Here is a 13869-nt window from a genome sequence, read left to right as displayed (position 1 = left end):
TCATTACTGCTATATACATTTTTTGGAAGATTACTGGCCCAAAAGCCAAATAAAAAGGTCAAAAGTTAAATCCATGTCAATGAGCACTTACAGCTGTAATTCATACCAACGTAGTTCTGCAGCATGAAGGACAGCGTACCAGATTTTAAACCTTAATTAAGATACCTACGACATTACCCTGCTGCAGACAGTGAAGGTGTTTTGTTATGATTTAAATAACTCATTCAGACCATCTCAGGCGACATTCCCTCTTTGGAAAGAATTTTTTCCTAGGGCACAACCTGGGAGTAAAAGCTGTTGCATGAAAAACCATGTTGACAGAAGAGCTCAAGTCTGTTCCCTTGTCTCAAGAGAGTACATCCACACAAAATCGACAAGGAATGAGAGCAGTCTCATCCACCCCTGCAGTGCGCTTTGCTGATCACTTCTTTGCGGCAATGGTCCAGGATGATTTAGCCTACCCTCCTGGTACACTACAACCTCAAGTAGTGCTCTTCACTAGAAAGCTTTGCTGTTCCAAGCAGGAAGTCAAGGGATTCTTAGCAGCTCTTTTTCTAAGACTGCAATTTATATCTAATTGGTCTACATATTTCCAGGATCTATAAGCTACTAAAATTGCAGACAAAAATATTATTTTTTTTCTTGACAATTAATAATGTTAGATTTCTTTTTACGTAGACTGAAAAACAGATAGGCATCAAGCATAGCTACCTCAGTTTTCGACTTTCTTCTTTAAGAGTTCCTTCATAATTGCAGTGTGTACAAAATGTCAAAAACAGGGGATGCAGAAGCAGCAACAGGTTGTTACTCACCTCTTTCCCAGCTACCTCCCAGTAACTTACTTACCGTAGCTCTTCCAATGTTTGCTGCACTTCTCGCAAGGCATCAGCCTCCAGATTATTGATGAGCTCTTTTCGATATCGAGCAATAAAAGGAATTGTGTTTTCTTCTTGAAAGAGGCGAATTAAGTTTGCACATACCCATGGCTCAACGTTTGTTCTTTCTGACAAAACCTGTAACAAGAAAAAAAAGAAACAACATACCACACAACAAAACACTTAGGAAAGGTAGCAGATTGCTTTAAACAGCCTCTTACTCAAGGTCAAAACCAACTCCAGAATAATATGCTAACCAGCTTTGTCCCTGACAACACAAGATGTGAGTCTTCCCACACATCCAACCACCACAACCAGTACTTCAAGAAGACATGTAACAACCAATGTTTCCAAGAACTTGGGACTACAGATAAAAAAAAAAAAAAAAAAGGAAAACAGGGTCTCTTGGGAATAGAATTAAATAGGATAAATAACAACAACAACAAAAAAAAAAAACAGACAAACTGCCTGTGGCAACAGAAAACTTGAAGCTTTTTTTGTTTGTTTTAAACAAACACCAGTATACCTCATGGTTAAACAAAACAAAATAAAAGACAAAACACAAACACAAAGCTGATCCAAATTCAACTCTGCTGATAGAAACTAGCATGATATTACCATAGGTTTCAAGATGAATCAAGTCTCACACACCTAAACATGATTTTGTACAAACAGGGCTTTCTACAGATAGAATTACAGTGCATCAAAAAGGAAATGAGGACAAATTATATAGGTACCTTATCTTAGCAATGTTTTAACTACATTATTTTACTACAATTATTCCCATAGCTGATTTAAAAGCCTTTCAAAATTACGAGGCCTAAAAACATAAAAACTCCAGTACAATCACATTCACTACATTTAGAGCAGCAATACAGTACAGATCATATGGTCTACCTGCATTTCCAATAATATTTTAGAAGAATCAGGCATATAAAATTTTATACCCTTTTATGTAGGCAGTACTAAGCATGATATATATTGAACTCATATTAAAATATTCTATAACAACAGCTAGCATGCCAGAATGACAGCTATCCTAAAACTGTCTTTATTTGAATGGCTTCAAAGTTAACATCCTACAAAAAGGAAAGATGATACCTCCCTTGATGTCACTGTTGTTTCAAGAAAGCAAACTCCTCCTTCATGGTACTGCAAACCGGTATACACTCTTAAATGAACCTCTACAATGAAATGATCCACACTAACTAAACCTTAAATTCTAAAACAGGCACCCCAAATCTTTCAGCATCCATTCCTGTAGGAGTTTCAGTTGGCTATACCAAAAAACTTGTGTTGATACAGAAGAAATATGCAGCAAACTGTTACAGGCAAGCTTTGTACTAAGGGCTGTGTAAGTCACAGATGTTAGAATAATTTAAAGGTTTGAACTTTTAACGGTTATCAACCAACATTTATATTTATACATATATTATGACAATTTAATCAGAGGTTAAATGAGTACTTAACAGCACAATGACTCTGACATTCCAACTGATGCCAAGAGGATTCAAATTGTATGTTAGAGTCTAAGTACAAATTATGCAGGAAATGATTTCATTGACACCTAAGAAAGGAAAAGATCTCATACCTGTACAATATCCCAGTTCATTTCACATTCTTCTTTTACTTTGTTGCCTCCTAGATTTTTTACTGGCTTTCCTTCAGGAGATGTAGTCGATTTAATCTTTTTAAAAGGTGGTTCATCAAATGCAAAATCCTCCTCAGATTTCTCATGTTTCGCTTCATTTCCCACTATAGGAGCACTTGTTGAAGGTTTTTCATCACTCTCTGAACTCCTTACATTCATCCCTTGGAATGAATTTGCTTCCATTTTTTTAGGCACTACTGGCATTTGATCTAAAGTTTTCAATTTAGTGCCTACATCTTCTTCCTTAGGTTTTAGAAGTTGCACCCTATTATCTTCTGCAGGAGCAATAGGCAAGGATAGATCCTACCAAAAAGACATTGAAACCATATTAAGCATTGACTTATAAACCGGCTCAACCACATTTCAATTAAAACCATGGAAAACTTGAAACCAGACATCATTTTCCCCAGAGAAGTCTCCATCTGGCAGGGAAATGCCAAGCCAGACATCAAGTAACCTGAAATATTTCTTGTGTGTAGGAAATAAAAGGATAAACATACCAACCAGACCCACAATTTGAAAGAAAGATCAAATTAAATTATCCCAGAAAGATTTAAGTTGGGCTCTCATTCAGAAGGTATCAACCTACAGTCCTTACCTCCACTAATCTGAACAAAACTGGGCGCAGCATTGCATGGAAGCACACTTCCAATGAGGTATTAGGTGCAAAATGGGAACTGGAATTGAGATTTGGTCTGCTATTGCTTAACTTTGGACAAGCCACATGTTCTTTCCTGAATTTCCCCAGAGATCACCTTCATAGTCCAAGAATTTATTTCTCAATATGCCACGTATGTCAAAACATTCAGAAACATTAATATAAACTAGAAGTACTGGCTCCTGTCATGACCTAACCTCTCATGCTAATCTTTGACAAAAGACAACTAACTTCTGATAGCAGTATATCACAGATTCATCATAATAAACTTTACTGGGTTGAACAACCGTGCAAGGAAACATAAGGAAACAGGACATATTTTTGTTGTGGTACTGAGCTGGTGAAAATGTAGAAGACATCAAAGGAGTAACACACAAACCAGAGGCATTATGGTGTTTAGTTTTCATTATAGAAAAAACAGTGATTTTTATGTATTTTTGTTGTTGAAAGAGATCTTCATGGAAAACCCTATCAATAATCACTGGCTAAAATTTTAAAGGAACAGTCCTTAGATCTGGGACAGTTAAATACACAAGAAAGCCATATTTATCAAATCTACTTAATCTTTATGGTAACATTTGAATCAGATGAGCTGATCACTCAGTCATGCAACCGAGTGAACCACCATTGGACAAATTCTACTTACATTACTTGCCCTCCACAGGACTTGTCTCTTGCTTACGGATACTCACCAATTCTTCTTTTATTGCTATCTTTTTGACCTTTTTCCTGGCCACAGCTGATCGTGGAGCAGCAAGTTTTTTAGGTTTTGCCTCATTTTTCTTTGTCAACCGAGGTCTCTTGGCAACTTTGCTTTTTGGCTCCCACTCCTCTTCTTCCTCTTCTGATTCAGAGCTCCTGAAAAACAAACAAGTAAGCAATACTGCTTGTGAGAAGAATAAAAAGCAAGCCAATGAGTGTTTTCTGACACAAAAAGAAACAAACAGGAAAAATAAATAGAAAGACAGTCACACTCAAAAAACACAGGTCTTTCCTGTTGCAGAGCTAACGGCTGGAACAATTTACCGAGCTTTCCTGGGGCTCATCACTGGCATGCACACACATTTGAGTCTGTTTCAACAACTGGCAATTCAGTTTCACTCTAACTTCATTGTGAGCATGAAGCAGCAAAGGTAGTTTGTGTTTTACAATTTAGAAATTTTGTGCACTAAGAATTTTTAATAAACCTCTCAGAAATTGTGTTGTCTTTGTGCTACCACTCGAGCTTAGCACAAATCTTTAAGAAAACTGTTGTGACATATACGCCAAAAATATGTACCATACATAAATGAAAAAAAAAAAGCCACCATGGAAACAGTAATCTTACGAATTAAGAAATGGAGATAGTTCACCATCTTCTGATATAAGGGCTTTGGACTGAGATTTTACCCTCCTTGGTAGAGATGTCATCTGAAACAGAGTGGAGAAGAAAGAAACAGAACATTTGTTTAAAGTTACAGTTTCTTATTCAGCCCTTTAACTCACTGCCAAGTGCGTCCTCATAATGTCTTCACCAATCACAAAAATTTCCTCCAGAGAAAGTTTAGATTTCTTAGTATCCAAGAATTTAGGCCACAGCAGCAAACATTCAACAATCTTTTCAATTTAGCCCACAGACAAACCATCACTAAAGACTCCAATTATTTTTGTACTCAGTTGGAGGTAACTATTCCAGCTGCATGTAAAGCTATCCTAGCAGAAGGAATACTGGTTCCCAGACATATTACTGTGTGTCAGTTGCGTACTGTGCCAGTTTTTTCTCCATCAGTCTTCTAAGAAATACAGAAAATAAAATTAAAATCCAACAATGTGAGCTAGCATATGTTTTTGATGTGAACAGTATTGCAAGATTTTCCATTTAGATCTAGAATTTCATCTTTGAAGACCAGTTGTTGCTTGTATGCATATTAAAATCAATGATTCTGAAAGAGCTGTTTGTTTTCCTTGTGAAGCAAATCCAGAATTTACTTAAGTGACAGTTGTCAGTACCATAGTAGAAGAATGACTATTGGAGGCCCACATCAAATTGCACTAGCTATAAGCCTACTTGCAAAATAAAAGCCTGGAGCAAATGCCATGGTCAGTAACAGGTCAGCTCTCCTGTACTGCTTCATTGACTGCAATCCTATCAGGTGAACAGTCAGAACACGCCTATCACAGAAAAACAGATCTCCACAGAATATACACAAAAAAAAAGTTACCTTATTACCTTATTAGCTTCTTGGGTGACTATTCTTCACTTGGTTTTGAGACACCTGCAACTTCACCCAGACACTTTGTTTCTCAGTTGTCGTTTGCTCTTTACAGCTGAATGGTCATCATCATAGTCCTGAGTTAGTTATAGATTTATTCTTGTTGCCTCAGAGGCATGAAAACAATGTTTCCATTTTATATTGTACTTCACTCTGTGAATGGGAGAATCAAAAAACATTATTCATATTTGCAACACCAAGATTTCCGCAATTAGGTAGCACCTGAGTCAGATAGATCTCTGATCTCTTTTGCAGGCACTGGGACACCTTTCAAATGGTCAAATTTCACAGTTCTTTCCATTTCCAAACTAGGTATTCAGCTTAAATATCATTATCTGTCATACTTCTTTAGCTAGTCCAACCAGTATTTTTTAGTATTCCAGGTAATTTTGGAAGCCAGTAATCAGTTTTCAAACAGTCTAATCAGCTTTTTCATAATTATCCCTTCACCACAGGAAAGAAAAAGGCAAAAGCCAACAAATCTGTTCACTCACCTAAGGTCAGCATTCCCCTTAGATAACACCACTCTCTAGACTTCTCTACCAGTTTTGGTCACTGAGCACACTACTGTGGTAGTTCTCGGGCTTACCCAAAAGCCCCACTAAAATGAAAGCATCATCTGGAGAGTCTGAAGAGTATTTCCCTCTCACCTCAAGCGGCCGAGAGCTGGGTCTCAAAACATCTCAACTTTTGTACTGTTACACTAAGCAAGGCCAGAGCAAAAGTAAAGCTTACTCTATGAATTTAATTCTACCTCCTGTTGTTCGACATTGGTGACTGATTTAACTCTTTCTATGAGCACAATAGGAAATGAGCTCCTTGTTTTACAAAGCCAGACATTTTCCACAAACATATTAGCATCTTCTCCTGCATTCTTAAATCTGACTCCACTCGTCTTCATCCAATGCACTAAATGAAGCAGAATTACCACGCAGCAAATATAGAAAAGGCACAGGAAAGCATGAAATAGAATAGAAAGTGATATGTTCTATGGAAAAGTTTGATGCTGTTTTTTTTTTCCCTTTTGATTTCTTGGATTTTCTGCTTAAAAATAATTAGACCATCTTATTTGTGTTTGCTGCAGTCCTTAACAAAGATGGAGAAGTATCGAATACACGTGGCAGATCCAGGCGATCAGCTCAGCACAGAACCTGTCCTGTGCCCCACTCATCAATAATGCGATGTCAGCTCTTAAATGCACGTAGCAAGATGGGACTGGCCTCAGCTAGATTAATAATATAATTAAAGTTGAAGCATTGATTATCCACTAGATTTTCCTGAGAAGAGCAGTAACTTGCTCCCGAAGGTGTTGGTACATGCACTCAAAGTTAATTTGGACTAAGGTAAGAGATCAATATAAAGCACACTTATTTCCAAATAACTCTCTGTGAACAGACAAGCCATGGTCAGAAGCTGAAATGAGCCAAAATGAATCCTACAACTCTGAATAAAAGCCAAGAGCATCTGCAAGACGATTATCAAACATGGGGTATCACAAAGTAAAAATAAAAATAATCTGGATATTTCACTGCGAGGTAAGGTCCAGTCACAACCACCTCCCCTTCTAATAAACATGTGTCCTGAACTAACTGTACTCAGAACAGGAATCTTGCAGTTGCTACCTATATTCTTTTTGTATACAAAGAATCCTTTTTTGATTCAAGTCCACAAACACACTTCTGATTTGATTCCAATTGCCAGACAGCTGTCTGCTAAATTTTCCTCCTGAGCTGCCTGCACTAGGGTGTGCTAACACCTACAGTTAATGACTAAGAAAAACAGTTCTTCTGTGATTCACTGCAGGGGGAGGCAGGGAAGAGGATGAAAAAGCAACGAGTCTAAATGCCACTGGTGATGATGAACAAATATTACAAAATTTTTATTTTTTAACTTAAAAGACAATCCCTGAAGTGAGGCAGGAAGACGCAAGAAAGAGGCAAGCACAGATACGCTTCACGAGGGGTGTCTAAAATGCTCATTGCACTGACTACACGACAAAGCTACGACAGGCTACTGCCTGCTCTGTGCTCCGCTTCTACTTGGATACAATTCCCTGTGTTTCATGAAGGAGAATTGTCAAGAGAAGCAAAAAGATGCTCCTGCCTCCAATGTTGAGTGAGCTCGGAAAGGCGTTATTCATCCCACAGCATACTGGGATCAAACCAGGGTGAAGCTGGCCACTCATATTTTTCAGATGGACTGCCCTCAGTGGCAAAAATTCCTTTACCACTTCCTTCTCCGTAGCCTCCAGGTAACCATGCTCCCAGCCAAGTGTAGGCAAGGCCTGGTTTCTACCCCAAGAAAATAAACTACAGCTTACACAGAACTGTGCCCCTTTCCCAAAATCCAGAAAACTCCACAGCTGTAGAAGAGCCAACTACAAGGCTGACTGCTTCTTGAAAAATGAAGAGTACTGCATTTATACCAGAGAGAAGTCTGAACGAACCTTTTTTTATCCCCACCTGTGTCTCTGTTCAGTGTTGCTGTACCTTATGGCAAGCGGTTGCAGTGCCTGGATTACTGGTGTCCCCTGCACTTAGCACCTGAAGAACCTAAACATGCAGCATGCAGTGATGTGCACAACTATCTAACCACCCTGTGTAGGATTTCACTGGCTTGCCATTTGGTGTGTTCAACTCCTACAGCTCTGTTCTAGAAGCTCTCCTAGCAGCCAAAGCCAGTTAACGTTCAAGTGCTGTTTGCTAGTACATTGTTTTTTCTTATTGTATGTATTTGCCAGAAATTTTGTGGTAATTAAAAAGGCTGTTCCTTGAGAAAACAAGATCTTAACAGTCATCTTGCCAACAGTATTTTCACTTCTACAAGAGGCAACAGGAGTTAGGAGCTAGAAACTTCTGCCTTGCACAAGCAGCTCTCAACTCATTTCATTTCAGATCCGTCCACATATAATAATCTGCATCTGTGCAATAGGCTGAAACCTTAACACAGAACCTTTTGCCTTCTTCAGGGGAATCAAAACTCTTCGGCTCATCCGCCTCACAAGTGACAGAAGGCAGCATGAAACTTCCCTGCTAGAAACATCCAAATTCTCTCTGCTTTACACACTCAATAATCACTAGAGGCTTTCTTCTCCACAAAAGAAAAACAAAAACATCAGGACATTCTTCAAAAGTACTCCCCACATAAAAAAAGAAAGAAGACTTTGCAGAATTACTACGCTGTCCGGTGAGGAAGGCTTGAATCTATTTAAATAATTGCTACTGTAGGTAAATATATTTCCCAGGTCTACTCTCCAAGCAGTTTTGTTACCAATTCTCTTGCTCCCAACACTTTTATTCTCTCCATCCAATGCAAACTCCATAATGCATCTGAACTATCCCAGTGGCTGTACACTTCTCCCTGGCTGACAACTACTCATTAAAATATGGTGAGTGTAGTTGGATGTTGGGCCACACCAGGACCAAAGAGAAGTGATGGCGTGGCTCTTGTTACACTTCACTGAATCTTAATACCAGTTTGCACAAAACATACAGCAAGGAAGTAATCATTCTGCTGTTCTCTCTTCACACATCTGAGTTCTAGGCAGTGTGTGGAGTGTAAGAAGATTAGGACTTTAAGGGCCTTATTACGTTAAGGAGCAATCTAAGTTTCATTTAGAGACTTTAGAAGGATGATATTCTCTTCATCCTCTCTATTCATGCAAAGATACAACCTATTAAAAGTAAATTTCATAAGCAACTACTTTGGCATAAGCAACTACTTGCAGAAGCAGTAATTAGAAGAAAAATAAACATAAACAAACAAACAAAAACTCTTTTAACCCCACCACCCTCCAAGAACTCCAACACAACCCACAACTACCACAAGGTTACGTAACTCAATGACTAGACCAAAAATTTTCAAAACTAGAATCTGCTCCACTGATCCGAACAGACTGTGTAATCTTCTACAGTGCACACTAGGAAAAAATAATAACAGTTTAAAGTTATAGAAAATATTATGCCTCTACAATATGATCAAGCAAACGTCATTCTGGTAAGTTTAAATCTCACAACCTTACTACATTAAGTCACATAAATCCTCATAAAGAAAAAAGAGAAACTTAGATCTGAAGATCAACAAAGGCAGCTGCACCTTACAACTCACACGAAGAGTTTTCTCTACCCGAAGGCACAACATTAAAAAAAATAAAACAACAACAAAAAAAAAAACTAACCACCAAAACACACACATACTTGCAATTTTATTTCATTTCAGTAACTGCAAAAAATCCTCTAGCAGAAAATGACACAGAAACTTCTAAAGCTCTTTTTCCCATTAACTCCAAGTAACGCGTTCCTTCCAGAAAGGAAATCTGTCTATGTAGGAAGCTGCTCAATCACTGCTCTGCAGCCTCTGCTTTTGTAAGAAAATAGCAAGGATAATAAAATTTTGCATTTTAGCTTTTCCTAATATCACACAGTCCTAGCCAACCAACAGTTTATTATAACATCAAGCATCTGGGGCAGGACATAAAAAGCACTACGGTTCCCACATGACAAGCGGATTTCAGACCATTATTAGCAACAGCAGAATGGCCCACTCTAATAACTATATGTAGGCTTTTAACAGTTTGATTTTGCTTGTCATTTTAAGACACTTCCAGTGCATGCCAGAACTAAGACAAAATCAAAGTGTGAGCATCCTGTCAAGCAGCATAGAGGAGAAAATGCTACACAGACCAATGGCAGGAACTTGTACTGAAATTACTGCTCCGTAAGATTTTTGTCATCTGTAACAACTAAGTTGTACTTGAAAAATATAAAACCAACTTACTTGCGGCTAAAAACTTGGCGAACTCCCAGACACTTTTGCTGGGAAAAGCTAATGCACTAGATGTCCAACTTCCTTTTCTTACACAACTGCCAGTCAGGACTACCTGAGAAAGAAGTCAGATACCAATCAGGGGACTCCAGTGCTAACTGGAAAGTTACAGCCAGAAACAAAGGGGCAGGCACGTAGGGTGCGTACGTACAAGCAGAACGGCCCCAGCACTAATCATCAAGGAAAAGGTAGATAGTGCAGAATCACAGAATCATTTAGGTTGGAAAAGACCTCTAGGATCACGTAGCGCGACCTCTGAAGCACCACCACCACTGCAGCATGCCAAGGCCGCACCCTGAGCGCACTCCTTGCTGCCCAGACGTGGTCCTACATCCGATGGCCGGGCTGGACGGAAGGCGGCACCTGCGCTGCCAGAGGGGCTGTGCACTGCAAGGGACAGGGCAGCGCTCTCCGTGTACTTCTCTTCCATGTGCTTATCTCGGACCACCAACGGAAACAGATGGTGTTACCGCAAGGGCAAGGGGCTTCTGAGCCAGCACGGCTGCCGGATGACGTGTGGCCAGTTTCCTACGGCCCAGCAAACCAGCCACAACGCTCCTACTGGGTCTGATTTAACGGGTTTCTTTCTGAGGGACAACGAAGACCTCCCCTGCGTGGTAACAGCCACAGCACGTTTGGCCATGAAGGTGACGCTCATTTTGGGATCCTGGGCGGCACGTGGGGAGCTGAGATAGCATGGCTTGCTGCCGCGATGCGCTGCAGCCACACCAAGGCTGCCGGGCCCGGAGCGGGACCGAGCCGCGGGCACCCGCTGCGCGTCCCCTGGGCCTGCCGGCGCCCTGCTGTCCCCGCAGACCCCGGCAGCACCGCCCGGGGCCGCGGCAGCAGCCACCTCCCGCTTACCCGCGGGGCTCGGGTCCTCCAGAAAACGCCCCCCGTTTCCACCCGGGAGAGCGGAACAAAAGGAAGCCCCCCGCCCCGAAGGGCGCTGGGGCCCCCTCCCCTCCGCCGCCAAGCAGCCCTGCCCTGCCCCTCTCACCCGCGCACGGCGAGGGCCGGGAGACGCCCCCAGGCTTCGCCCCCCTGCCGCCGAGTTTGAACGAGCCGCCAGGTCAACCCCAGCCGTGCCGAGCCGAGCCGCCCCGCCACGGGGAGGAGCAGGAAGCGGCGGCTGCGCCGCGCTGCAGGAAGCGGGCACGGAGCGGGGCGGAGCGGCCCCGGCCCCCGCCCTCAGCCCCGCTCCGCCCCGCTCAGCCCCGGGCTCCTCCGGCCGCCCGGGTGGCGGTGCCCGCCCAGCCCCTGCCTGCCCCAAGGGGTCCCCCGCGGCCGGCGAGGCCCCCGCCGCCGCCAGATGGCGCTGGGCGCCGCGGGGCTCGGGCGCTGAGGGGGTGGCGGGGCTGGCTGCTGTGGCGGCGCGGGGCCGGGGTGGGGAGAGCGGGTGGAAGCGCTTCTCTGGGTTTTGTATCAGCGGCAGCCGGCGTGTGACATAGAATCACAGAATCATTAGGTTGGAAGAGTCCTCCAAGGTTATCTGGTCCAACCATCCCCCTACCACCAATGTCACCCACTAAACCATGTCCCTAAGCACCATGTCCAACCTTGCCTTGAACACTCCCAGGGACGGTGACTCCACCACTTCCCTGGGCAACTCCTTCCGATGCCTGACTGCTCTTTCTGAGAAGAAATGTCTCCTCATTTCCAACCTGAACCTCCCCTGGCACAACTTGAGGCCATTCCCTCTAGTCCTATCACTAGTTACCTGTGAGAAGAGGCCGACCCCCAGCTCCCCACACCTTCCTTTCAGGTAGTTGTAGAGAGCAATGAGGTCTCCCCTGAGCCTCCTCTTCTTCAGATTAAACAACCCCAGTTCCCTCAGCCACTCCTCACAGGACTTGTGTCCCAGGCCCGTCACCAGCTTCATTGCCCTTCTCTGGACACGCTCCAGGGCCTCAATGTGTTTCTTGTACTGAGGGGCCCAAAACTGAACACAGTACTTGAGGTGCGGCCTCACCAGAGCTGAGAACAGGGGGACGATCACCTCCCTGGTCCTGCTGGCTACATTATTTCCTGATGTAAGCCAGGATGCCATTGTCCTTCTTGGCCACCTGGGCACACTGCAGGGGCAAGGGCTGGTGCTGTGGAGCCAGTGGGCCAGCACCTGCTGCAATATGAAAGGTGCCCTGGCCTTTCATCTAAGCTAATGACAGAGTGGAGACACAAAAACGTCTAAGTTCAGTTCCTGGCTGACAGGAGTTTGGAAGCTATTGGAAACGTTTCCACTGATGTTGGTAGGCTTTGGATCAGAACCTCAGTGATACGATGCATCTTTTCTGTTTCTCTGAGGTGAGGTTAGTTATTTTTCGCAGGGGTATTGGGAAGCAGAAAGCATATTTGTGTGACACTGAGATACCATGTCAAGGGCAAGCACAGAAGACATAGAAATAAATACATGCTCTTTCTCACAGCCCACTGGAAAGATAAAAAACATGTGGATCCAAGTATAAATTGGACGTTTGTGTTCCTTTACCTCATGCAGACTAGAACCTGCATTATTTCCCCTTATAACTACACTGCAAACATTTGCACTTTAGTGCTGAAAATACTGTCAGTGTCAGTATTCTGTAATTAAGTTTCAGATTGTTATGCTTCCTAGTGATCTCCATATTTATTCCTTTTACATCTATATCTCCTAAATGAACTTTCAGCAGCATGCTTGTGAAGTCTGTCTCTTACGTAAAGGTTAATGGGTGCTGGTTGTCTGGAGTCCTCGCTATAAGAGTGGAGCAAGCAGGCTGTTAAAACGAAACTGCCTTTCATGCTTCCATTACCGTAAAAGGTCTTCTGCTTTGTATCATAAATATTTGTAACTTGTGGTCATAACTACCAGCTAGCTGTCCTCAAGTCTTGGAATGGTAACATCTTAAATATAACTAAGGTGTAATAAACTTAAATAATTCATAATTTTTCATCTTGACTTTATAATAAATGTGTGTTTAACGGTCTGGAATTACTTTAAACACAGCAATGTTCAATGCAGCCTCTGTCTTTCCATGAAATTTACCTGACCTCTATAGCTTTCAGGGGACCAGAGAGAGAATTGTGCACATACATGTCTTTATGCATGGGGTTATATCTGTGATGCCAGATCTTCGGCTGATATAAACTGTCATAGCTCTGTTGGTTTAAATAGGGCCTATGATTTACACAAGTTGAGGATCTGACTCATAGACCTCAGTAGGACTGTTCACATGTTTAAAGGTAATCAAGTATATAAGTGTTTGCAGGCTCAGAACTGATTCAATTGAAATTTTTGTCCTAGTAAGTGCTGTACAAAGAGTAGTTTAGTCTCATATTACGGAAATATCCATTGCTAAGACTAAACTCTTGTAACCTAGCCAGCTAATGTCATACATACGAAATCATGTTAGATATTCAGACAGTTATTCAGCTCAAATATCTTTATTTATAATAGGTAAATTTCTGTTTTTGTTTGTTTGTTTGTTTGTTTGTTTTGTGTTTCAGATCAGATGCTACTCTCATACCAATCTGGAAACAACCTTCAAATACAAGAACCCAGCGCACTATGCAAATAAGGACAAAAGACTGTGATTATAAATAGGTTTGAAATCATATTTAAATACTTGGTCT

The 13869-nt window shown here is 42.0% G+C and overlaps 1 protein-coding gene across 12 annotated transcripts in view; it reads right to left on the bottom strand.

Annotated features, from left to right (window-relative positions):
* SRBD1 (S1 RNA binding domain 1) overlaps window positions 1-11467 on the bottom strand; it is a 127268-nt gene extending 115801 nt beyond the window's left edge. For 2 of the 12 annotated variants that reach the window (XM_040552530.1, XM_040552533.1), the window contains exons 1-7: window positions 11261-11438; window positions 10213-10315; window positions 5394-5589; window positions 4512-4594; window positions 3877-4042; window positions 2467-2829; window positions 847-1013 (exon numbers count right to left, since the gene is read on the bottom strand). In XM_040552530.1, coding sequence (XP_040408464.1) covers window positions 847-1013; window positions 2467-2829; window positions 3877-4042; window positions 4512-4594 — 779 coding nt within the window. In that variant the 5' untranslated portion in view covers window positions 5394-5589; window positions 10213-10315; window positions 11261-11438. Of the gene's footprint in view, window positions 1-846; window positions 1014-2466; window positions 2830-3876; window positions 4043-4511; window positions 4595-5385; window positions 5590-7898; window positions 8047-10212; window positions 10316-11260 lie in introns of those variants that run through there. The other 10 variants (XM_040552529.1, XM_040552532.1, XM_040552531.1 and 7 more) reach the window with 9 other exon arrangements.
* Between the last annotated feature and the right edge of the window lie 2402 nt (window positions 11468-13869).

This window comes from Cygnus olor, chromosome 3, assembly GCF_009769625.2.
Source record: "Cygnus olor isolate bCygOlo1 chromosome 3, bCygOlo1.pri.v2, whole genome shotgun sequence".
Taxonomy (NCBI): Eukaryota; Metazoa; Chordata; class Aves; order Anseriformes; family Anatidae; genus Cygnus; species Cygnus olor.
The sequence above is the reverse complement of the archived record's forward strand: the minus strand, read 5'-3'. Positions and strand labels throughout refer to the sequence as shown.